We start from the raw sequence: 23,120 nt of genomic DNA, 5'->3' as shown, positions 1-23,120 counted from the left end.
TTACATCGCCTGTCCGTATGATGCGGGACCTGCAGTGTATGCGCCAGGGATGGGCACGGCGTCATATGTTGGCTCGTGTGCAGCAACAGGACCGTGCTCTTGAACGTTTTCTGATGGAGGTGGTGCCTGAGAAGACACGCCAAATGGCAACGGCGGTGCTGCCTGTGTCAGAGGGCTCTGAGTCTTGGGCGTAGCCGAAGGAGCCTTGTTGGGGGGAGCCTGCAGCTTGAACGCAGCTGGAGTTGGTGTAAACACCGACGGAGGCTCGGCGATGACCTGAACACTAGGGGTAAAGGTGCTCTTCTCGTTGATGCTGGAAAGGCTGCCAAAGTTGGCCGGGGCGTGGCGAGGCGACAAGGCGTACTGGCTCAGGGCTGGCGACTTGGGCGGGAACATGGCCGGGGTCATGGGAGCGCCTGCAAAGCTTGGAGAGCGAGGGAAGCCAGGCGTGTTGGGGGCGGACTGTGAGCGAAGCTGGGCGAGATAGAGGTCGGAGCGAGCGCGGTCTCGGACGTCCATGGACTTGTGCAGGCGGCGCTTGGAGTAGTATCGGTAGAAGACGATGCTGTAGAGCAGGATGCTGATGACCTCGACGACGACCTCGATGATGATGCAGATGAGGGACCAGTTCTGGAGGCGGCAGACCAAGCTGTACTTGACCTTGTCGGAGAAGACGACGGATCGGGTGTTTTGGACGCAGGACCATCCCCACATGTCCTTGTTGTTGCCGTTGTTCTTGGAGTTGGAGAAGACGGCGGCGGCGAGGACCCAGAGAATCAAGCTGACGATGAACTATCATTCGCATTAGCTTATAGTCATAGACAAAGCCAAGGAAATCTTGATAACTTACCCATCCGATAGCAAACATGGTGTAGTACGTGCCGACCTTTTCAGCGCGGCGATGTCCTCCGCGGCAGTAGGCGATAAAGACGGCGACGGAGATTGCAAGAGAGAGACAGGCCATGGCAAGGACGAGCTTCTGTGCCCAGGGATCGGTTCCGTTGGCCCAAGAAGGCATTGCGCTCTGCGAGGGGAGGTGCTTAGTGGCGTTGAAGATGGCGAATGACGAGGAGAGCATGGCGAGGATAATGAGAGAGCAGCTGAAGTGGACGCTTCGAAGGGCGAATTTGGCCATGCGAACGCGGACCTTGTGTTTCTGTGTAGAGGTTAGTTGGTTGACATATTCCTCCAAAGAGTAGAAAAGAAAGAAGGCTTACTATATCCCTAGCCTGCTCCTTTTCCGTCTCGAGCTCGCGCTTCTCCAGGATGGCCTCCTCGCGGAATGTAGGGCTCAGGATGTGCATCGTCCTGGCTGGCGTGCCGGGCACCTTCATGGCGCTCTTGAGGGGAGACTTTGGCGCCATGGGAATCGATTCCCGGTTGGAGTTGCTGCCAATGTAGCCAAAGCCGACATCGCTGGGCTGAGACTCTGAGGCTTGAGGGTTGACGGGGTCGGCAAAGGGCGAGATCTTGTCATCGTCGACGGGAGAGTGGACGGAGGTGGCTTCGGCGAAGCGAGGCGTCCGCGGGACCTTGAGCGAGCTCTCTGATGATGAGCTTGAAGAAGTCCCTGTGCGTTGGTGTGTGAGGTTGAGGGCGGCGGGCCGCTTCTTCTCATTGAAGTTGAAGCCTGTAGGCTCTGGCGTGTTAATGACTGCCGTCTCTTTGTCTTGCGCTGCTACTGCCACGTCTTGTTGCGGCATCGTCTCCTGCGTCAGTGAGGACGGACCTTTGCTGTCCATGTTGGACACTGTGAAGAGCTATAGCTCTGGATATTTTATTTTATTTTATTTGCTTGGGTTGTGAGGGTGAAGAGGGAGGAGTAATTATGTGCGGGCTTGGTCGTGTAAGTTGAACTTTCTTCGAGCCAGTCGATAGCAGTAGGCCTCGTAATGGAAAAAATCCACGCAGCGATATAGCGTGTAAAAGCAAAGCAGACAATATCGAAAATTGAGGAAAAAAAGAAAGACGAGATACAGTAATCACTGTTGAATAGTGTGACGAGACCAGCTATCGAAAAACAAGAGAAGGAGAAGAAACTCCAGAAGCGCTATGTGGAAGTGGGAGCGCAAGAGTTTTGAGCAGGACCGGCGGCAAGGCAAGAGAAGAGATGCAAGACGCTCATTCGACCAGCTCGAGGCGCCGGAGCCAAAAGAAGGAAAATTCAATAGCGAGATGGAGACCTGTTGAAGCGAATCTGTCTCCCGCTGGGATTGGAGCAGAGGAGGGGCGTCGATTTAGCAGACGACGAATCCTATACTGACGGGCGGCTGTCTTTCGTTCGTATATACGGTACTGCGTGCATATACTATGGGAGGGAATCAATGCTAAATGTAAATGGGCATTGGAGATGGGACGAAGGAAAGGGCCATCTGATAGGCGATTGGAGGAGGGTGTGATGTGCCCAGAGGGTGGGTGTATGCGGCTAGCCGCCGGGCGACAAGAGAAAATAACGACGCCGGGCAAGCTGAGGTGCAGATTGGCTCAATCTGGACGGGGGATTGCAGATTGGCGCTTCAATGCGGGTCTGCTGTGGGAGCCCTTGTCGCGCAGCAGATTGGCGACTAAGTGCACTGAAGGCCGTTGTCTGTTATTCTTATTGTGTAGAGAATAGATAGAGACAGAAACAGAGAGTTGAGTTGAGTTGAGAGTCAGACTTGAATGAGGGGAAGGGAAACCAACAACCAGACAGCAGAGGCGAGTCGGCAAATCTACCCACACGAGCAAGGCTCTGACATCCGGGTGCACTATTATCTCACTCAGGACCTTAAACCGGAGGGCGCTCGCTCAACCAACAGCACGCATCGTTCACCAGCTCTTTAGTCGCCTCTGCCCTTGCGAGAGAGCGGGCGCGGGCCCCGGAAGTGGCTGGTGGTTGGACGTCAAAAGCGGCAGCACAATAGCCACGACTTGGACTAACAAGCCGGCAACCCTTGCTAGATCGCTTTGTTCGCTTCATTCGCATTCCCATCATCATCTTATCGTGTACTCGCATCGCTCTTCCTAGCTTCCGGTGATTTCTTCGCTTCCACGGCCGCCCAAATGCCAAAACCAAAAACAAAAAAAGAATTTACACGCCCAGATGGAGTCTCTCCGTCCACTTCCTCCGCCCTTCAACTTGCCTTGCCGCCGGGCCTGTTCGATATCTCGAATGGCGACGGCAAACCGCGCGCTCTGATTGGCCCCGCGCAAGGCACTCCCGGCGGGCCTTTTTAGGGCCCTGCTTGGACCGGGGGGGCTGTCTTGTGGCTGCTGCATTTATTGCCCTGCAGCCAATCAGCGCGCGAAGTGCTGTGATGGGTGGCAAGCCACCGCAGCTGGTCGGCGGCAATGAGCTCTTTGGGATTCGTCCCTGCTTTGCCATGCGAAGAAAAGGTCCCGCCCTTGGTTTTGCCAGGAATGGTGAGTGAGTTGAGTTGAGGTTTGCTGCCGTCTGCTGTGTAAAGTACGAGTACGAGAAACAAGAGACTTTGTCAACTGTTGCTATTTTAAAACACACACAACCTTCCATGCACTTCAGCAGCCGCGCGCCGAAGCCATCACAACCACAGGCCATACACCCTCCCGGCACTGCGTCTTTTTCTTCCTGCCGAGATGATCATCAGTCGATGCCTTTCATCGTCCTTGCTTGTATTTTCTCTTTTCTTTCTCTTTGGCCCCGATTAACCCCCGCAAACTTCCACGGCTTCTTCTGAACCAAAATCGTTCAGCACTAACACATGCCGTGGCGTTAAGGAACCCCAGCAAGCCCGTCAGCAGACGCTGACCTTTTTTTTTTCTTGCTTCTTCTCCGCTAACACCTTTTTCGTGCGCATTTCCGGGGTTGCGGTTATGCTATTCGGGGCGGTATAACGTGTTTGTCCGCGCTGCCGTGTTTTGTCATTGAGTGCATATGCTAGCTCAGTTTATTAATCTTTGGAATCTCTCTGTGTGAATGCGTAAGCTGCTTGATATACGAACGTCTACTTTGTGCCTAAGGTAGGTAGGTAGGCTATTAGGTTGTATAGAAAGGTTGCATCTGTTGGTGATGGGTGCTGCTCGAAATATATCAAAAGTGGATCGCGTAAATCCATGAACCGGCTAATTCATGTTCATGTTCATGTTCATGCTCATGTTTCTTTTCACGAATACCCACGCTCGCTACACTTGACAGCGGCATCTACGCTGCGAAACGCTGCGACACGCATTCACAGAGGCTTCCCGCCAAGCACAAGGCTATCAACGAACCAGTGGAATACCTCTGCCTTGGTGTGCCATCCTTGTCATCATCGATATGCACTCCCCATGCACTGCGTCCCTGCGGCCGTTACCACAAAGTAGACAGACGCCCTAGACGGTAGTGCCAGGAACATGTTCTACCTTAAAATCCTTTAGCCGTCTAGTATCTCTGTTGGGGGCCAAGTCGTCGCCTTCTGCCACTCCACCCACCGGGAATATCACACACTGCAGTTTATTACTAGTAGCAGCAGCAAGCACGTCATGTGCTGGGCACTGCATCGCAACCGTGGGGTACATCGGGCAATTAGAGGATGGACAAGAAGGAACTCATCCGTCGTGTTATGCTGGCAACAGCTTTAAAGCCATTTCAGGATGCAGTCACATAGTCCGTAACCGTGACTGGAAGGCAATACTTCTGCAGGTCGGCATTGATTTGTCCCGGCCAGCCGGTAGACCAGGTTGTCGTGTTTTAGTCTCCGACATCTCCTTGATGATATTGTTTGGAAGTGTAAGCAAAGTGTCAACAAGTGGCCTTGGAGTTTACGAGTGTTATGACAGCAGCTAGTTATTGCTTGCTCAAATAGGATCAGAGTGCGACATAAGCATACTCGGTTCATGAAACTATTTGAGAGCTTATGCGATCATCAAAAGCCATGCACATCATATGATGCTTCTCAGATAAAAATCGAGCCAACAATTGCCAATAATGCCCGTCTCACAATAGCAAGTTTTCCAAGCAGTATCCAGCGGCGTGTTGTGATGTACATATCACCAAGGCCAAGTCTCGAATGATCAATCTCCACCTAACTAGCAGCTGCGTTTAGTAAGAGCTTCTTTAGCAGCAACAAGAAAGTGGTTGTTTCAATCTCTTTAGGAATACATAGCAGCAAAATGACGCTCTGCCAGCACAATTGCTATATCTGAAGAGTCGCTATCCGTACGCCCAATATTTCTGCTAGATCTGGACCTGTATACCACTCTGTGTCAACTCTTCGCCGTTCGTTTACGGGTTTGCTTTGATATCTACGAATTCTCCATTGTCATGTTTCAAGTCATAAAACTACATTGATATATACAGGATAGCTATTTCTTACATGCATTTCCTTATCATACATATACAGAGCGCTCACATTGATCGCTAGGGGAAAAGCTCCTAGCCATCATCATAATGCTGATAGCGCATAGCGATGCATAACCATAAAACTCCATGGCCAAGCTTTTTTGAACACCATTTCCAATTTTGAACCTAAAATACAATTTTCCATCTGCGTTAACATATTCTTTAATCTTCTAAGAGTATAATGTCGAGTGGCCTTTCTCATGTCTTGCCCATTGATGCTAACACTCTTCAATGCTCGAGGGGCTTACCGAATCTACACCTGTGGAGGGGCAATAATCCTTATCAGTCTATCAGGCCAAATTGGGTTTAGAGTAAGAGTCATCCAGCTGCACACGATGAATTTTGACCACTCGACAGCGAAATGGGTGCTTGTGCAAACCTCCGCAATTTTATAGTGACAAAAACCTGGTAGGCTTTTGCCATTCTCTCCACATCCTCGATAATCATCCTGTGTTTTCTTTCCTCCAGTCATCCATTTAGAGCCCTATTAGCTCCCGGACTGCCCGAAAGAGAATAATTCCTATACACTCTGAAGAACCACCCCCCGAGTCCTTACGAATTGTCAGAGACTGAGACTGCCCCGCCTAGCCACCATGTCTGACGATCCGAAATACGACGATATCCAGTCCGACTCTGACTCTGGAGAGTCCATCGACGCCCAGGACAACGCCGTCGAAGAAAAGGCCCTCAAGCCCGCCCTCAAGAAGTCCAACCCCGTCATCCCCGACAAGACGGTCGCAAAGCCCCCGTTGCCCCCACAGACCGATCCCAAGGATCTCGATGTTTCCATCCTGACGCCTCTCACCCCCGAGATTATCGCCCGACAGGCCACTATCAACATTGGTACCATTGGTCATGTCGCTCACGGAAAGTCCACTGTCGTCAAGGCCATTTCCGGCGTCCAGACAGTTCGATTCAAGAACGAGCTGATCCGTAACATCACCATCAAGCTGGGTTACGCCAACGCCAAGATCTACCAGTGCGATAACGCCGCATGCCCTCGTCCTGGTTGCTACCGAAGCTACGGCAGTGAGAAGGAGGTTGACCCTCCTTGCGAGAGAGATGGCTGCGGTGGCACATACCGTCTGCTGCGACATGTTTCGTACGTCTGCCGTCCTCTCCTTTCTTCCCTATCCCCAGAGACGTAGAATTGCTATATGAGAGCTGTATTATTGATACTTGATTTTCCAGATTTGTCGACTGCCCTGGTCACGATATTCTCATGAGCACCATGTTGTCAGGCGCCGCTGTCATGGACGCCGCCCTTCTGCTGATCGCAGGTAACGAATCCTGCCCTCAGCCTCAGACATCAGAGCATTTGGCCGCCATCGAGATCATGAAGCTCGAGAACATCATCATTCTGCAGAACAAGGTCGACCTGATGAGAGAAGAAATCACTCAACAGCACTTTGACTCGATCCTCAAGTTCATCCGTGGAACTGTTGCTGAAAAGTCTCCCGTCATCCCCATCTCTGCCCAGCTCAAGGTCAACGTCGATGCCGTCCTCGATGCCATTGTCAACACCATCCCTGTTCCCGTCAGAGATCTCTCCCTTTCACCACACATGATCATCATTCGTTCCTTCGACGTCAACAAGCCCGGTGCTGAGATTGACGACCTCAAGGGTGGTGTTGCCGGTGGCAGTATCCTGCACGGTGTTCTGAAGCTGGGCGATGAGATTGAGATTCGCCCTGGTATTGTTTCCCGCGACAACAGCGGCGCTCTCAAGTGTACGCCTCTCTTCAGCAGAGTCATCTCTCTCAACTCAGAAGGCAACGACCTCAAGTATGCTGTTCCCGGTGGTCTGATTGGTGTCGGTACCCAGATCGATCCCACCCTTTGCCGTGCCGATCGTCTGGTCGGTTTCGTCCTAGGTCTCAAGGGCAAGCTCCCCGATATCTACAGCGAAATCGAAATCAACTTCTACCTCCTCCGACGCCTGCTCGGTGTCAAGACTGCCGATGGCAAGCAGGCCAAGGTCGCCAAGCTGGCCAAGAACGAGGTCATCATGGTCAACATTGGTTCCACATCCACCGGTGCCAAGGTTGCTGCCATCAAGAACGATGCTGCCAAGCTGATCCTGACCAGCCCCGTCTGCACGGATATTGGCGAGAAGGTTGCCCTCAGCAGACGTATCGACAAGCACTGGCGTCTTATTGGATGGGCTACAATTGCTGCGTAAGTTTTTCCCTCTCACCCTCTTTCAACGTTATATTCTTTGTTGTACTTTGAGAATTTAAAGCTAACGGAATCTCTATAGTGGTGTTACTCTGGAGCCTAGCTCTGCATAAGCAAAGAGCTAGAAAAGAGTAAACTTGTCTATGAAGCGATGTGTTATTATGGATTTTGGGTGAGAAGCGAAAAAAAGAAACCAATGCTTCGGGTAGTAGTATATCAGCAGAATCTTTGGCCTAATCAGCAATTTTCCTGCAGCTGTGGAAACGGAGAAGATGAGGAGAGAAAAAAGGGAGACAGCGATTAGTCGGTTCCAAACGAGCCACACAGCGCAGGAATGAGAATTCGTCTTCCCAGAGGCTAGGTAGCGGCGTCAGGAAAGGTCCCTTCATTGGTGCTATGAAGCTATAGAAGGATATTTTTTTTTTCTTCCCCAGAATGATAACGGTGAAGAAAAGAAAAAGAAAAGCACAAATAGCTACAAGAGCAACTTTTGAGTTGAAGAATTGGACAATCCATAATATATAAATCATCATGCAAGTTTCTACTTTCGTACTTTACGTGCGTGTGCCACCAAGTTTTCTATAACTCCTTCAAATGCCTCCCGATCCCCAATCTTTTCATCCGTCCGTTTTGTCCAGTAATCCAGTACCTCCTTGGCCGCTCCCTGCATGGCCTCCAGCTTGGCTACATGGCCCTTTAGTTCCTCATCAGTCATGCCGCTCAACGCCTCGTCGGTCGTCTGGCAGACATGTTTTGCCACAACCAAGTCCAACTCCGGCGGGGGAGGCGGTCCTTTCCTCCTCTTAGACGCCAACGGTTTGCCATGCGAGTCCACTGACGTTGATGAGGCGTTTCCATCTCCTTGGTTTAGTCTTGTCGCCGAGCGCAAGTCACTTGACCCTCTAGGCGAGGCGGCAGGGATATTAAGCGACGGCAGCACAAGCTTCTTTTGCTTGGATGCCGGAAGGATTTCGTCCAAGTCCACGGGGACTCCGAGAGAGACGAGGAATAGACGGCGGGTTCGCGAACGGATCCAGTCGGGTGGTGCCAAGGGCGGGGGAGCAACGAGCTGAGACCACAGAGAGGCGGAGCGTGGCGTGAGGAAGATGGATGATGAGTCTTTGGATATCGGTGGGAAGGCCTGGAAGTCGAGTTCCTCGGGAGGGAAGAGATCATGTAAACACGGTTCAATTGCGGATGTGACTTCATCGGGGCTCAGCCCATCAAAGTCGGGTATCGACTATAAGGGGGTCAGTATTGAGTTAATATATGTGTGTGTTCTTTGCGGTGCACATACGAATGGTAATGAGTGTTGGGGTTGAACCGGGAGAGGTGCCGATGTCGTAGCCGTAGTAGGTTCAGCGTGTTGGAAACCATCCTCAAAGTCATCAAAGTCATCATCGTGGCCGCCTTCTTCAAAGTCATCAAAGTCATCTCCGAAATCGTCTTCTTCGCCGTCTTCCTTCTCATCTCCGAAATCATCTCCGAAATTGTCTGCTTTATCGTCTGCCTTATCGTCTGCCTTATCGTCCTCTTTCTCGTCCTCTTTCTCATCTTCTTTCTCATCTTCTTTCTCATCTTCTTTCTCATCTTCTTTGTCATCTTCTTTCTCATCTCCTTTCTCATCTCCTTTGTCATCTTCTATCTCAGCTTCTTTCTCAGCTTCTTTCTCAGCTTCTTTCTCAGCTTCTTTCTCAGCTTCTTTCTCAGCTTCTTTCTCAGCTTCTTTCTCAGCTTCTTTCTCAGCTTCTTTCTCAATTTCTTTCCCAGCTTCTTCCTCAGCTTCTTCCCCGCCTTCCTCGGCCGTCACACCATCATCGCCATCGCCACCTCCACTGCCAGTAACAGCTACTTCTGTTGGTTCGGCCAAGACCGTTGGCTGAGATGATACAGACTCTCTTCTCGAATGGGCTGCAGAAATGGCAGGCGAAAGAGGGGCATCTTGGAGAGAGTCAATAGCCTGTCTTAGGGAGTTTTCCAGCTTTAAGTGTATGCGTACCAGAAATAGCATCTTCGTTGCCGCTCCTTAACTCGCCATTAGGGCTCAGTATAATATCAGGGGTAGCGTCTGCTCTATGCTTCTCCAGCTCCTGCGGAGTGTCTTGGCCGGGATAGTCACCAATGGACTCTTCAACCATCGTTACAGGGATATCGGCTGGCTCGAAAGGAGTGGGTGGCGTTGGCTCGGTAGCATTTTCGGGAACAACGGCAATCTCGTCGGGTTCAGCATCTTGCTCTCTCTTCTCGTATGCTTGAGTGCCGGGCACTTCTCCATATGCTGGTTCGTTGTCGACCAGTTCCACTCGTGTCTTAGGGACCGGTGAGCTGACGCCGGGGCTCGTGGGCGCGGACTGTGCGTCTGTGAACTGATCCTCCGAGTCTGAAGCCTCAGCTATCCAAACATATCAGCCCGGCCTCAAGAATATTCACTTGCTGAGAGTTGAAGACCTACCAAGCTGATGGGCCCCCGGGTCCTCGACGTGGGTCTGTGGCGGGGGTTCAAGATCCCGGGAGTCCGCCATTGTGTTCTGCTGGTGCTCTATCAAGCTGAAACTATTGATTAATCCAGTAGGTGTTTTTTGACTGCAGGATCCAATTGGTCGAGGTGAATGTCGAGTGTATGGTTCGTAGCAACGAGGCTATGGTTCTATATTCGGCGTCGAGGCCAGGCACTTGAAGGCCTTCAGGACATAACGGTCCCGCGCAATGGCTCGGCGGTGTAGGAGTTACTGTATCAAGTCTAGGGGTAAAAAAAGAGAGAAAATGCCTAAAACCGCACGTAGAGGCGCCTGTGTCGTCGTCAGTGGTGGTAAGGTCAATCAGCCTCCCGATAACATGGGAGCTCTCGAGAGTGGGAGTACTATCATCACGTGGGAATGGCCATTATGCCATGCTTCAAGGGGTCGGCTGTGGCTGATTCTATGCAGCACTAAGTAGCGTGGCTGGAGATCCCAGCACAGTGGATCCCCCAGCCACACTACGGCTGCGCGTGCTGGGTCTCGATCTAAAGCTCCCAGAAAACATGACCGCGAAAAAAGCACCTGGTCAACCAGCCTTGGACCGCCTCGATCTTTTGTTTTCTTCGACATCGGCTCCGAACCATCCCAAGGCGAGCTTTCGGCAGTCCGCTACGGTTCTCAATTCCTTTCTCTCAACTTGGCCGAGCCTTGGGCTATCATGAAACTTGCTGAACCTAATTCTTCATAAGCTGCTGCCTCTCGCCTTTCGCGACCGACGATTCAGATAAAAAGAAGACAAACTCGCGCCAGTCGCCATGTTTTCAACTCCGAACTCTTCGGGTGCCGCGCCCAACAGCACGACCAGCACTGCGCCGGCCAGTGGAGGATTGTTTGGCAATGCTGCTGCTACGTCTGGAGCGCCCAGCTTTTCCTTTGGTAATGCAACAACCACTCCTGCTACCAACCCTCCAGGATCCCTCTTTGGAGGCCAGAACGCTGCTGCATCAAAGCCTGCTGGCGGTCTCTTTGGTGGAGCTGCTGCTGCTTCTTCATCTGCTACTCCAACCACTTCTGCCGGGGGCCTATTTGGAGGAGGAGCCTCGACCACACCGGCTACAGGCGGCCTGTTTGGCGGCGCGACCACTACAACAGCAGCCTCAACCACACCGGCGGCAGGTGGGCTATTTGGCAACACGAAAACAAGCACTGCAGCACCAGCCGCTGGCGGTCTGTTTGGCAATAAACCTGCATCGACTACTCCCTCGACTGGTGGCTTGTTCGGAACCAATGCCAGCCAGACGCCAAGCACTGCGACAACTCCATCTCTAGGCTTGTTTGGAAACAAACCAGCTCCTGCTGCCCAACCGACTACCCCGACCCTTGCTGCTGGAGCGACAACACCTGCCAGACCATTATTCGGACAATCGACAACGCCTGCCGGCGCACCCCCCGCAAACCCTGCCAAACCTGCGGGTAACAATCTGTTTGGAACCGCTGCCAGCACTGCTCCAGCTGCTGGCGGTTTGTTTGGAGCTGCTAAGCCTGCTGCTGCCTCGACGGCGACAACGCAACCTGCGGCCACTACATCAGGATCGGGACTGTTCGGCGGTGGAGCCCAATCAGCCACGAGTGGACTATTTGGAGCTGCTAAGCCTGCTGCTACCACTACTCCCGCTGCCAAACCGGCTGCTGGAGGACTCTTTGGCAATACCGCCGCTAGTACTGCGCAGCCTGCAGCTTCTACAGCCGCCGCAGCGCCGGCCAGTGCTGGAACGACAAATTCTCTTTTTGGAACTAAACCTGCCGCCACTACAGCCCCAGCAGCAGCAGCTGGTGGTGGCCTCTTTGGTACCGCTGCTCCTACCACAACCTCTGCAGCTTCAGCATCTACTCCGGCACCTGCTGCTGCAGGAGGTCTCTTTGGTCTGAAGCCTGCTGGCGCTGCTGCTACGACTACATCTTCAGCAGCTCCGACAACAACTGCCACAACTGGTGGCCTGTTTGGCGCCACTTCTCAAGCTCCTGCTGCGACTTCCAAGCCTGCTACCTCACTGTTCGGTACTACCACGCCTCAGCCTGCCGCTACCACCGCGGCTACCACAACGGCCGCACCAGCGGCCGGCACGACTACTGCTGCTGCCGGTGGCCTATTCGGAGCCAAGCCCGCTGGTGACAAAGATGCTGCGAAGCCCGCCGCCCAAACAACCACTACAAGCGCATTGGGCGCGTCCACCAATGGACCTCCATCTCAGATGGCCCGGCTGAAGAATAAGACGATGGAGGATATTGTCACTCGATGGGCCTCGGATCTTTCCAAATACCAAAAGGAGTTCAAGGACCAAGCCACTATCGTGTCCAACTGGGACAGAAATTTGGTGGACAATGGTGAAAAGATTCAGAAACTGTATCTGGATACATTTGAAGCGGAGCGAGCCAGCCACGAGATTGAGCGCCAACTCGCTGCTGTGGAGAGCCAACAGGAGGAGCTGGAGGCCTGGTTGAACCGATACGAGTCAGAGGTCCAGGACATGTTTTCCAAGCAGATGGGTCCTGGTGAACAGCTTGGAGGACCGGACCAGGAGCGTGAGCGCACCTATAAGCTAGCGGAGAAGCTCACACAGCAACTCGATGAGAAGTCGCGAGACCTGTCCAAGATGGTCAAGGAGATTAACGAAATTTCTGGAACACTGAGCAAGGGAGCCAAGGCTGAGGATCCAGTAAGTTTTACCATTTGCAAAATATTGACAAGACCTATATGCTAACACGATAATGCAGCTGAGCCAGATTGTTCGCGTACTGAACGGCCATCTTACTCAATTGCAATGGATTGACGCCAACGCCTCAGCTCTACAGGCCAAGGTCTCGGCCGCGCAAAAGTCGAGCAGCAACCTGGGTAGCCACTACGGTAGCGGAGAGAGCGACGTGGCGGAGAGCTTCTACAGATCTTACATGGGACGGAGGTGATGTACCTAATTACGAGGCATTGATGATTGAAATTGGAGTTTTGGGATGGCATCAGGGAAGAATGAATCTAATAAAGGTCTTTCACACGCACGACCGATTGAGGGACATGCATCTGGTGGACACAACAACATTGGAGTAGCTCTTGTTTTTTTTTATTTCCTTTATATATTCGGTTGTTTCTGTGAGGGGGAGAAGAGTCATGTAGCTGTATAGTACCTTAGACGGCAACAAGGGCAAAGAAAATACGCAAGCATATTAAGACAAACATGTAGCGCAGCTCAACCCAGGGCAGCTGTTGTTCACGGACTTTGGCTTGAACAGCTCAGCTCAGCGAATGGGCTGACATGCGTTGAGTAATTTTTTTCCTTTTTCTCTTATTAAGTTTTAATTTATCTTTTGAGGCGTTTTCCGTCCTCCTTAGTTCTGCTCGCCGCCCTGCTCCTTGGTAATCTCATCGCTAAAAAAGTAGCAATGGCTTCATTAGCGGTGCCGTCCTAACTTGAATTGAGAGGGGGTTACGAGGACTCGTGTTGCGCATACATGTGCTTGGCAAGGCGATCGAGGTGCTCTTGCTGCTCAGTGAGCTTCTTCCTGAGCTCGACGAGCTTTTCCTTCTCGCGCTGGCGGATGGCGTACTCCTCCGAGGCCCGCTCACGGCGCTGGAAGGCGTCACTGTAAAGTCGCAAAGCAGTTAGACATATGATGACTAGATAATAAAAAAAAAAAAAAATATCGCAATTGAAATACGGATTGAAGCTTTATTCTTTCACTTACCCTGAGCCGCCGGTCTTGGGAGGAGCACCAGTGTCGCCTTCGCCCATGGCTCGAGCAGTGGTGCTGAAGGCAGCGCGCATGGGACGGAAGACGGCCGTCTTGGTGAGGGTGGTGCGGAGCATCTTGATGTTTGTGAGAGAGGGAGGTGGTCGTGGAGGTGTTGTTTTGGAGAAGAAGAGATTCAAGATGTGGAGGAGGGAAGGATTGAGGTTATAAACGGGAACGGAACGGTGCCTGCAGCAGCAATTGGTTAGAGCTTTTGTCCGAGGTGCTGGCCTGAGGAGCGAATGCGCCAATGGAGCTAGTATGGAATGCTAATTGCAGCAGCAGCAGCACAGCAGAGCTTCCTTTAGGAGTGGTGTGAGGGGCTGAAAGGCGAGCGTCATCGAAGCCGCCCACTATTTCGGATTGGGGACAGCGAAAGTGGTTCGATGGAGATTGTTAGTAGTTTGGCATGTGGGGAGAAGAGAGAACTTGGCAGAATTGCGATTGGAATCGCAATTTCGTGCAGGGGGGACGAAATTGTAAAGTGTCGATTAAAATGGGAGCTTTCAAAGCTGTTATCAATTGTATGTAATACTGCTAGTACCTACCTAGGTATTAGTCTTGGAAGCATATGCGAACAATACTCGGTCTTCTACAACGACGCTATTCACAGAGTGGGCACCAGAGACAAGCTTGTGATGAGCTCACGACAAAGTTCTCTCAGAGAAAGTTTTACGTGATTAATCCATTGTCATGAATATTTAGGGAAGGCTAAATTTCAAAATCAAGCACTGTGCATCACGATATGCTCTGGTGGACTGATCGGAAGCAACGATGAATCGTGGGGCGCATGACTAAAGGCGTCGGGAGATGTTGGCGCAGATGGCCATGTGCGGGTAAACTGAATTAACTTTCGAGGGCGAGTATCTGGATATGCGCAAGACTGAATATGGTTGAAACACACCACTGCACAAGTAATCAACTAGCATGAGGAACATTGAATTGTTTGGTCGATTATCTGCGGTAGTATCCCGGGTAGGCAGAGCTTATTGAAGTATAACATGGGGAGAATGCGCCGCTAGAACAGCGCCAAGAGGGAAACATCCTTCTTGGGGTTTTCGCCTTTTATATGACAGATTGCCTAGGCTGGGCACATATACCCAAGCCTAGCAGCGCAAGGAATATCTTGGAGCGGCTGTATCCGTATCCTAAGACCCAAAGCTAGCATGCTCTGGTAATGCCTTCTTGTGCCTGATCTGGGCGATCCTATCCAACAGGGATGGCAAACTCCGACTATCTCCACTGGCTATTTCGATATTCATGAGATTTAAACGCATGCAGAACTTGATACGTACCTAGAGTTATCCTGGTCCACTCAACGCGGCCGTGTATGAGTTCATGTTAAGATTGATACATGGGTGGGGGGGAAGGTTATGTGTATACTCGATTGATAGGGCGTCCTCCTATAAGTCCGCTCTGAGTATCGCGCCCGTTGTTAGTACTTTTATACGATATTCAACAATGTGAAAGTGAACAGCTCCCTGGTATTGGGTTTTGTTTTGGCATGCTATTGCTCGTATAAGAGATGGAAAAAATGAACCAATTGTCCAGCACCCCGGCTTCGTTGTCAACCGCAGTTGTGGCTAATGCCATAAAATTACATTTATTTGACCGATTGCCTCTTTGGCCACAGCTGGGCTGCTGGATAATAACATAGAAATAAATATCTACTGAGCAAACATTTCTAGAAATACTACTGGTTAGTTACTATTACTCCGTACGTAGCCCAAATGAGGCGCATTTGAGTCTGCTATGCAATGGTTCCTCAACGAGAGACATCAGGATAATTATCGCTAAAACAAGAGCAAGAGCCGGCAGATCAGAAGATCTCGTCGTAGATCTGGGGGATGGGTAATAGGGAGTATGAGTGAAGGTAAATCAACTCATATTACCTGCTACGATCCGAACCAATGAGATTAGCTTCAGCTCAGAGCGGCCTGGAGTTGAGAAAGCAAGCTGGACGAACGTTCCGTGAAAGGAGATTGAATCTAGGATGCCTGTGCCCATGCTCTCCGAGTACCTAATCCTGTATGTATCGCGCGACAGAATCCCAAGTTCATTCTTCTTTCGGGTTCGTACCAGCTTGCCACCAAAATAAAACTAGGGAACAAGAGCCTAATGATGCACTGAATATGAGAGTCAAGTCGACTTCAAAGCCAGACATTGTCGCTGCTGTTCGCAACACTCAGCCTAGGCCGTGAAAGATATCACTTCGCATCAGTGCTGCGATTGAACGGGGGTACATGCATCGGTAATGATTAAAGAGTGAATGCGAATTGGTGACAACAACGTTGGGCACCCAGTCACTATCACAAAAAAACGTGGAAAGTGGTGGCTTTGGACCGAATCACGAGCAATCAAGGCACAGCAAACAGGGACTTACTTAGCAGGGCCAGATGGTGATGACGACGTCAAAGCCCAACGGCTGCGTCTCCAACTGCCTTGCAGCCAATTCAGACCTACGTCAACGCCACCCGCGAGGTGCATTAGCAGTTCATCTACTCGTAGGTACCCGCTGCGTCGTTAGGCCCAGCACAGGGATGTAAGGCACGATAATTGCTCTGACGTGATGGTTGGAGGGCTGGGTACCTGCAGTCTACAAATTGCCCAGCTGAGTCAGTGCGGCCAGCCGTGCTAAAGCGTGCTAGAGGCCCCGTCGCTGCAGAGCGTCTGAGCTAGCGCCAGGTATCTCCTTGTACCCGACCGTCCTGGCCCCCCCGGTGCCCTGAAAAGGGTGAGGCGCCAGGCTCCTGTACGGCACGTGAGACCAGCGCAAAAGCCGCTCCCAATGTTAAAGCCAATGCGCTGGCTGCTCGGGACCCTCATCTACAGCTCTCTCTAACCTTGCCCTTTCTTTTCCTTTCTTCTCTCAACGAAACAACAAATACCCCCTTTCTCTGAACCGCGTCCCATCGACCGTACGTATCTCCCACTCCCCGTGCATCCTGCTGAAATCGCCGTCCCTGCCCTCTTCTCCCCCCGACAGCAGCCCATATTCCTCCCAGCTGCCGCCTGGCAGCATTCCCGCAGTTCGGTATGTGAGCGCCTTATGGGATGGCGCGCGCCCCTCATCGCTTTCGTCATGGCCTGGCACCACCCCTGGCTCAGCACAGCAGCGCTTCGAGGGGCCTCAGTCGCGTTGGGACAGCCGGGCCTCTGCTTTGCGATTGTATCAGCGCTCGTCGGCCGCCTCGCCTCTGTCGATTGGAGGCCTGCGTGCCTGTCGCGGTAGCTGGCGCATTCATTGCTGCTCTCGAAACCCCCTTTGGTGGGGTTTAGGAGCGGGGGAACAAGCCTCACTTGGGGCCTTGTCGTAAAGTCAGCCCTGCGGCACTTGTTCCTGCCACGGTGCTTTTCTTGCGCAAAGATTCACGTTTCTGCCTCGACGAGGCTGTGGCTGCTGCCTTGCTCCTAAAACCCGGATTTTTCTCCCATCCGCGATTTTCATCCATCATCTTCCATTTGCATATCCCTTTGTTCAGACTCCTAAACGAACCCACGCCTATTGCGTTACGCCGCCACCTGGGGACGCGTACATCTTGCTAACCGACTGAGAACAGCTGCTCCAAAAAACCAACAAAAAAAAGTTCAAAAATCTACCGTCAAAATGGGTCACGAAGATGCTGTTTACCTGGCCAAGCTCGCCGAGCAGGCTGAGCGATATGAGGGTTCGTTGCTCGCTGATATCTCCGTCCCTATTCGATGGACCGATTGCGCTGACAGCCTATAGAGATGGTTGAGAACATGAAGATCGTCGCCTCCGAGGACCGCGACCTGACCGTCGAGGAGCGCAACCTTCTCTCCGTCGCCTACAAGAACGTCATTGGTGCTCGCCGCGCCTCTTGGAGAATAGTCACTTCTATCGAGCAAAAGGAGGAGTCTAAGGGCAACTCTTCCCAGGTCACCCTTATCAAGGAGTACCGCCAGAAGATCGAGAACGAGCTTGCCAAGATCTGCGACGACATCCTCGACGTTCTTGACCAGCACCTGATCCCCTCTGCCAAGTCTGGCGAGTCCAAGGTCTTCTACCACAAGATGTGCGCACGCCAAGTCATCCAAAGCCGTAGCATGACGTGTTGAGCTAATTTTTCTTTTTTCACTCGCTACAGGAAGGGTGACTACCACCGTTACCTCGCCGAGTTCGCCATTGGCGACCGCCGCAAGGACTCTGCCGACAAGTCCCTCGAGGCTTACAAGGCTGCCACCGAGGTTGCCCAGACTGAGCTGCCTCCCACCCACCCCATCCGCCTTGGTCTTGCCCTCAACTTCTCCGTCTTCTACTACGAGATCCTCAACGCCCCCGACCAGGCTTGCCACCTCGCCAAGCAGGCCTTTGACGATGCTATCGCTGGTAAGTCTCTTTTTAAACTTGCTGAGGACGTGCCAGCGTCATTGGCGGTTAGTAACTGTCATTTTTGCTAACACACCCATTACAGAGCTCGATACCCTCAGCGAGGAGAGCTACAAGGACTCCACTCTCATCATGCAGCTGCTCCGTGACAACCTCGTACGTACATACTCTATTTCCATTAACTGGTAACGTTCCTTTTGCTAACTCAATCAAAGACCCTCTGGACCTCCTCCGAGGCCGAGACCTCCGGCCAGGCTGATGCCCCCGCTAAGGAGGAGACCCCTGCTGAGGCCGCTGCTCCCGCCGCCGAAGAGCCCAAGGCTGAGTAAATTCAGGGGAGCGCGGTATAAATCTCTTGGCTTGGGTCGCTTTGTTATCGGATGGGCTGGTGTCTACGGTGTGGATGGAAGACTTCGTTTTTGATCAAGAGCTTCGGCATCGTTTTAGGTAAAACACGCAAACTACTTTCGGGAAGGAATCGATTTGGTTCCCCCTCTTACGGACTGGCAGGGAGGATGAAGAAGAAGAGCATATTGGAGGTTCTGCTTTTAGACTCTTGATGCGTAGCCGTCTGGACAAATAAAAACTACTAAAATTGCTTTTTTAATATTATATTATATGAACCAGAACGCCTCTGTTTTCTCTTTAAAATTCAACCATTTCGCTCCTAGATGCGCCTTGCTTAAACACAATTCTGCCCAACATTCCCATGTGTTCCCAGATTATACTCTCTCCCCCCCTTTTAGCGACACCACGAGCTGGTCAGCTTGACTCTTTCTGATCTGATGCCGATGTATGATTCTCATCTTATGCATCTTCCACAACGGCAAAATGGACTTTGAGCCAAAGGCTGCAATCTTGGCAGCCAACCATGAGTACCCCTTCGTGCTCAACCTCCTCTAAATCTGACTCTTGAAAGGCGTATCCATGGTTATTGCCGCAGCGACAGGATCTATACCAACGCTCGCCCTCTTCGTCAAACGGCAAATCATCCAAATCCACGTTTTCAATACCTGTCTGAAAAGGGGCCTGTGATTCACCAGCGTTTGCTCTGGAAAGACGCAGGCCTGCGTCGTAAGTACTGCGCTGATGAGGTGATGAGAGGATTGTGAAGGCTTGTGTGATTTGGTCGATTGTGTAGAGCTGAGAGTTTGAGGATCTCGAGTGAGACGGTAGAGAGGCTGATGTTGAAGATGTAGATGAGGATGCGGCCTTGTCTGGATGATGCCGCAGAAGAGCTCGGCGATAGGCCTGTTTTAAGAGTGTGGAGGGGTCAGGCTGGGAGCTGAGGATTGTGGGGGTGAGGCCGAGGACGTCGTAGTGAGATGGCGATGTGAGGGCCATGATTTTGAGAGGATGATTTATTCTGAGGAGGTATACTCAGAAAAAATATGGTGACATGAGAGATGACGTTTATGTGGATTTATTCATACTATGAACGTGAGTTTGGAGTGCTTTTACTTGAAGATATTTTGAGGCGGCAAATTTAGACATTGGAATCACGTGATGTTGTTGAGCTTTTGATACTCGAAATTCGCAATTGACCACGGCAAATACGTAGCAATGAAAAGGGAAACAGAGTGAATCCAAATATTTCGTTTCTCATTGTTGTACATAGAATTACACGGCGTATGTACAGGCTCGCCAGGATAAAATAAAGAGGTTTCTGCGTCACTTTGTTTATTTCGGGAACTTTGTCCAGTTCCTCTTCCCGACCTGTTGTTTTTACCAAGATTAGCTATAATAACGGGTATAAAGAGATGGAGAGATTTTGTGCTTACACTCTTCCAGGCTCGGATAAGCTTTGGCATCTCCAGCATGGCTTTCCTCCTCTGTTCCATCCTAAACGAGAAATTTGTTAGTCACGATATGTGAAGAGAGAGAGAGAGAGAATATGAACAAACGTACTTTGCAATCATGTGTCGTTCGTGGATATGACCCTTGACCTTCTGTCCCACACCAGTACCCTTTACTCTCAAACCATGCTCAACACGCTGAGCCAACTGGTACTCTGTGCCCTTGTTTGTCTGGGGCAGCAGCTCCTCAACGCCGTGCTCTCGCGCCAGCTTCACGAGCTGCATCTGCCTCCTCTGGGAATAGACCGGGTCCTGCCATCGTCCGGTGACGGGGTGCTTGTAGAATCGGAAAGGGTTCGGTCGCTGCTCTTGGAAAGGCGTCGGGTGTGTGCCGGGAGCAACGAGCGCTGCTGGCGGCCAGCGGGCAAAGAAGCGCTGCAGAGGCTCCGGCAGGCTCTTTGCGAGCTGGACGAGATTTGATGGTGAGGCCATGGATGATGCGATGAAGGTCCAGGCCCTAGCATTGACTTGGATCGAGAGGTGAAGAGATGGCAGGGAAAGACAAGGGCTGATCTTCCGCTGAATTGAGGCTATCGCGGGGAGGTTCTTTTTCGAGGTTCCCAATTTGATCGAATTCGAGATTCCCAAGGCTGAGCGCCCGCTAAAATGGCCCGCCAAGATAGAAGCTTTTCATTGGTCATGGCGGCTCAAGTGGGTCTTTAACTCCCCGTAGTTCATAGCCTTGCCTGTGATCTCGAAGATGGATGCCTCGCCACAATCCATTTTCATGAATCAATTACCGTCGCTAAAATAATCCTCGACGACAATTATCTAGAGCAAGATTTTCATTTATTATTTTATTAGACACACAAATATTGCATAAAAGCGTCAAAATCGAGATGCCTCTCGATGTGGAGGAGATCCTACGACAAAAGAAGGCGGCCGATGCTGCTGCCGCCAAACCCAGATTCATCCCCAAGGCCCAACGCGAGCGACTAGCGGCCGAGAAGGCAAAGCAGGAGGAACAAGAAAAGCAGCGCAAGACAGTTGACGAGTCACAAAGACGACGAGAGGAAGAGAAGAAATGGGAAGCCCGCGCAAATGGCCTGCCAGTCTCAAACGGCGTCCCCAACGGCGCCGTCGCGCCTCCTACGGGCCCCAGAGCGATGAACCAGGTGTCTGGTGGCGGCAGAGGGCGCGATGGACGAGATGGACGAGAAGGAAGAGATGGGAAAAAGAACTCAAAAGCTGAAAACGCCAAGCGCTCGGCGGCGGAAATTGAAGATTCGCTGCTCCGGTCGCGATACCTCGGGCCGGAAGTCAACAAGCAGTCCAGCTTTTCGGCTAAGAAGAAGCGCATGCGGACGACGGAAAAGAAATTCAACTTTGAATGGGATGCCGAAGAGGACACATCCAGAGACAACGACCCGCTATACGCGAGCCAGAGCGTCAACAGAGGCGGCTCACTGGCGGGCGTTGGTGGCGAGTTCGACGAAGAGGCCGAGCAGCGGGCGCGCAAGCGAGCTCGGATGATTGAGCAGCGCGATATCGAGCACGGAAAGGAACGAGCAAAGGGCATCATGGAAGACTTTTATAGAGCGCGCGCCAGGGCAAAGGAGAGGGCGGAACGGACGGGCCTGGGACGGCACTGGTCGGACAAGGACCTCAACGAGATGCGGGAGCGAGACTGGCGCATCTTCAAGGAGGACTTTGGCATTGCTACAAAGGGCGGCGCCATTCCGAACCCGATGCGCAGCTGGGAAGAGTCCGGACTGCCGCGGCGGCTGCTTGACATTGTCGACAAGGTCGGCTACAAAGAGCCTTCTGCCATTCAGCGGGCGGCCATCCCCATTGCTTTGCAGGCCCGCGACCTTATTGGTGTTGCCGTCACGGGTTCCGGTAAAACAGCTGCGTTCCTGCTGCCCCTGCTGGTGTACATCTCCGACCTGCCGCCCCTCACAGAAGCCAACAAGAACGACGGCCCGTATGCGCTCATCATCGCCCCGACCCGTGAACTGGTGCAGCAGATCGAGACCGAGGCCAGGAAGTTCGCCGAGCCGCTCGGCTTCAGGTGTGTCAGCATCGTCGGTGGCCACTCCCTCGAAGAGCAAGTCTTTGCCCTCCGCAACGGCGCCGAGATCATCGTCGCCACGCCGGGTCGTCTCGTGGACTGCATCGAGCGAAGACTGCTCGTGCTGGTGCAGTGCTGCTACATCATCATGGACGAGGCCGATCGCATGATTGACCTCGGTTTCGAAGACTCGGTCAACAAGATCCTCGACGCTTTGCCCGTTACCAACGAGAAGCCGGACACGGACGAGGCCGAAAACGCACAGCTCATGAAGCGCTACGTAGGTAAAGACCGTTACAGACAGACCATGATGTACACGGCCACCATGCCTCCCTTGGTCGAAAAGATTGCTAAAAAGTATCTCCGCCGCCCTGCCATTGTGACAATCGGTAACGCAGGCGAAGCCGTCGACACTGTCGAGCAGCGCGTCGAGTTCATATCCGGCGAGGACAGGCGCAAGAAGCGCCTTCAGGAGATCCTCGGCTCGGCCGCCTACGCGCCGCCCATCATCGTCTTCGTCAACATCAAGCGCAACTGCGACGCCGTCGCCCGCGACATCAAGTCCATGGGCTGGTCCGTCGTCACGCTGCACGGCTCCAAGACGCAGGAGCAGCGAGAGGCCGCTCTGGCATCCGTCCGCTCGGGCCAGACCCAAGTCCTCGTCGCTACGGATCTTGCCGGTCGTGGTATCGATGTGCCGGACGTCTCTCTCGTCATCAACTTCAACATGGCCACCAACATTGAGAGCTACACTCATCGTATCGGTCGTACTGGTCGTGCTGGAAAGAGTGGTGTGGCTATTACCTTCTTGGGCAACGAGGACTCGGATGTCCTGTACGATCTCAAGCAGATCCTGAGCAAGAGCTCCATCTCCAAGCTACCGGACGAACTTAGGAGGCATGAAGCAGCGCAGTCGAGGCCAGTTCGCGGCGGAGCTGGCAAGAAGGATGAAGCTGCCGCTTCTGAGGGTAGCAAAGGAGGAGGCGGCAAGGGAACCTGGTAATTTTGATTATAACAGTGCCGTGTAGACCATGGCTGCATTAGAGGGAGATATATATATATAGGCGTTTTACGCAAAAGGGGGAGTTTTGGACTGCAATTGATCACTAGGCAAAAATGATATTGTACTTCTCTTTAACACCTG

At 52.2% G+C, this 23,120-nt stretch overlaps 9 protein-coding genes across 9 annotated transcripts; 4 read left to right on the top strand and 5 right to left on the bottom strand.

Annotated features, from left to right (window-relative positions):
* Window positions 1–1,742, bottom strand: TGAM01_v209365 (hypothetical protein; the record flags this gene model as incomplete). The annotated part of the gene is made up of 3 exons (XM_018805815.1): window positions 1–792; window positions 851–1,156; window positions 1,218–1,742. The coding sequence occupies 3 exons, from the start codon at window positions 1,740–1,742 to the stop codon at window positions 1–3; spliced, it is 1,623 nt and encodes a 540-aa protein (XP_018661005.1).
* Window positions 1,743–5,931: 4,189 nt separating this feature from the next.
* TGAM01_v209364 (eukaryotic translation initiation factor 2 subunit gamma) lies at window positions 5,932–7,629 on the top strand (the record flags this gene model as incomplete). The annotated part of the gene is made up of 3 exons (XM_018805816.1): window positions 5,932–6,440; window positions 6,530–7,516; window positions 7,599–7,629. 3 exons carry the CDS (start codon window positions 5,932–5,934, stop codon window positions 7,627–7,629), a joined length of 1,527 nt encoding a protein of 508 aa, XP_018661006.1.
* A 428-nt stretch (window positions 7,630–8,057) lies between these two features.
* On the bottom strand, window positions 8,058–10,038 carry TGAM01_v209363 (hypothetical protein; the record flags this gene model as incomplete). Its single annotated transcript, XM_018805817.2, has 4 exons — window positions 8,058–8,756; window positions 8,814–9,457; window positions 9,516–9,908; window positions 9,969–10,038. 4 exons carry the CDS (start codon window positions 10,036–10,038, stop codon window positions 8,058–8,060), a joined length of 1,806 nt encoding a protein of 601 aa, XP_018661007.2.
* Window positions 10,039–10,790: 752 nt separating this feature from the next.
* TGAM01_v209362 (hypothetical protein) lies at window positions 10,791–12,939 on the top strand (the record flags this gene model as incomplete). The annotated part of the gene is made up of 3 exons (XM_024550540.1): window positions 10,791–11,496; window positions 12,091–12,692; window positions 12,751–12,939. The coding sequence occupies 3 exons, from the start codon at window positions 10,791–10,793 to the stop codon at window positions 12,937–12,939; spliced, it is 1,497 nt and encodes a 498-aa protein (XP_024404716.1).
* Window positions 12,940–13,356: 417 nt separating this feature from the next.
* On the bottom strand, window positions 13,357–13,835 carry TGAM01_v209361 (hypothetical protein; the record flags this gene model as incomplete). The annotated part of the gene is made up of 3 exons (XM_018805819.1): window positions 13,357–13,396; window positions 13,480–13,611; window positions 13,714–13,835. 3 exons carry the CDS (start codon window positions 13,833–13,835, stop codon window positions 13,357–13,359), a joined length of 294 nt encoding a protein of 97 aa, XP_018661009.1.
* Window positions 13,836–17,365: 3,530 nt separating this feature from the next.
* On the top strand, window positions 17,366–18,438 carry TGAM01_v209359 (hypothetical protein; the record flags this gene model as incomplete). The annotated part of the gene is made up of 5 exons (XM_018805820.1): window positions 17,366–17,426; window positions 17,489–17,795; window positions 17,868–18,109; window positions 18,195–18,265; window positions 18,325–18,438. 5 exons carry the CDS (start codon window positions 17,366–17,368, stop codon window positions 18,436–18,438), a joined length of 795 nt encoding a protein of 264 aa, XP_018661010.1.
* Window positions 18,439–18,916: 478 nt separating this feature from the next.
* Window positions 18,917–19,453, bottom strand: TGAM01_v209360 (diphthamide biosynthesis protein 4; the record flags this gene model as incomplete). The annotated part of the gene is made up of 1 exon (XM_018805821.1): window positions 18,917–19,453. One exon carries the CDS (start codon window positions 19,451–19,453, stop codon window positions 18,917–18,919), a length of 537 nt encoding a protein of 178 aa, XP_018661011.1.
* A 336-nt stretch (window positions 19,454–19,789) lies between these two features.
* TGAM01_v209358 (hypothetical protein) lies at window positions 19,790–20,397 on the bottom strand (the record flags this gene model as incomplete). The annotated part of the gene is made up of 3 exons (XM_018805822.1): window positions 19,790–19,825; window positions 19,891–19,951; window positions 20,018–20,397. 3 exons carry the CDS (start codon window positions 20,395–20,397, stop codon window positions 19,790–19,792), a joined length of 477 nt encoding a protein of 158 aa, XP_018661012.1.
* Window positions 20,398–20,804: 407 nt separating this feature from the next.
* On the top strand, window positions 20,805–22,979 carry TGAM01_v209357 (pre-mRNA-splicing ATP-dependent RNA helicase PRP28; the record flags this gene model as incomplete). The annotated part of the gene is made up of 1 exon (XM_018805823.1): window positions 20,805–22,979. One exon carries the CDS (start codon window positions 20,805–20,807, stop codon window positions 22,977–22,979), a length of 2,175 nt encoding a protein of 724 aa, XP_018661013.1.
* Between the last annotated feature and the right edge of the window lie 141 nt (window positions 22,980–23,120).

Source organism: Trichoderma gamsii (assembly GCF_001481775.2).
Source record: "Trichoderma gamsii strain T6085 chromosome Unknown Scaffold_45.2, whole genome shotgun sequence".
Lineage (NCBI taxonomy): Eukaryota > Fungi > Ascomycota > Sordariomycetes > Hypocreales > Hypocreaceae > Trichoderma > Trichoderma gamsii.
This window is presented reverse-complemented; position numbering and strand designations above follow the sequence as displayed.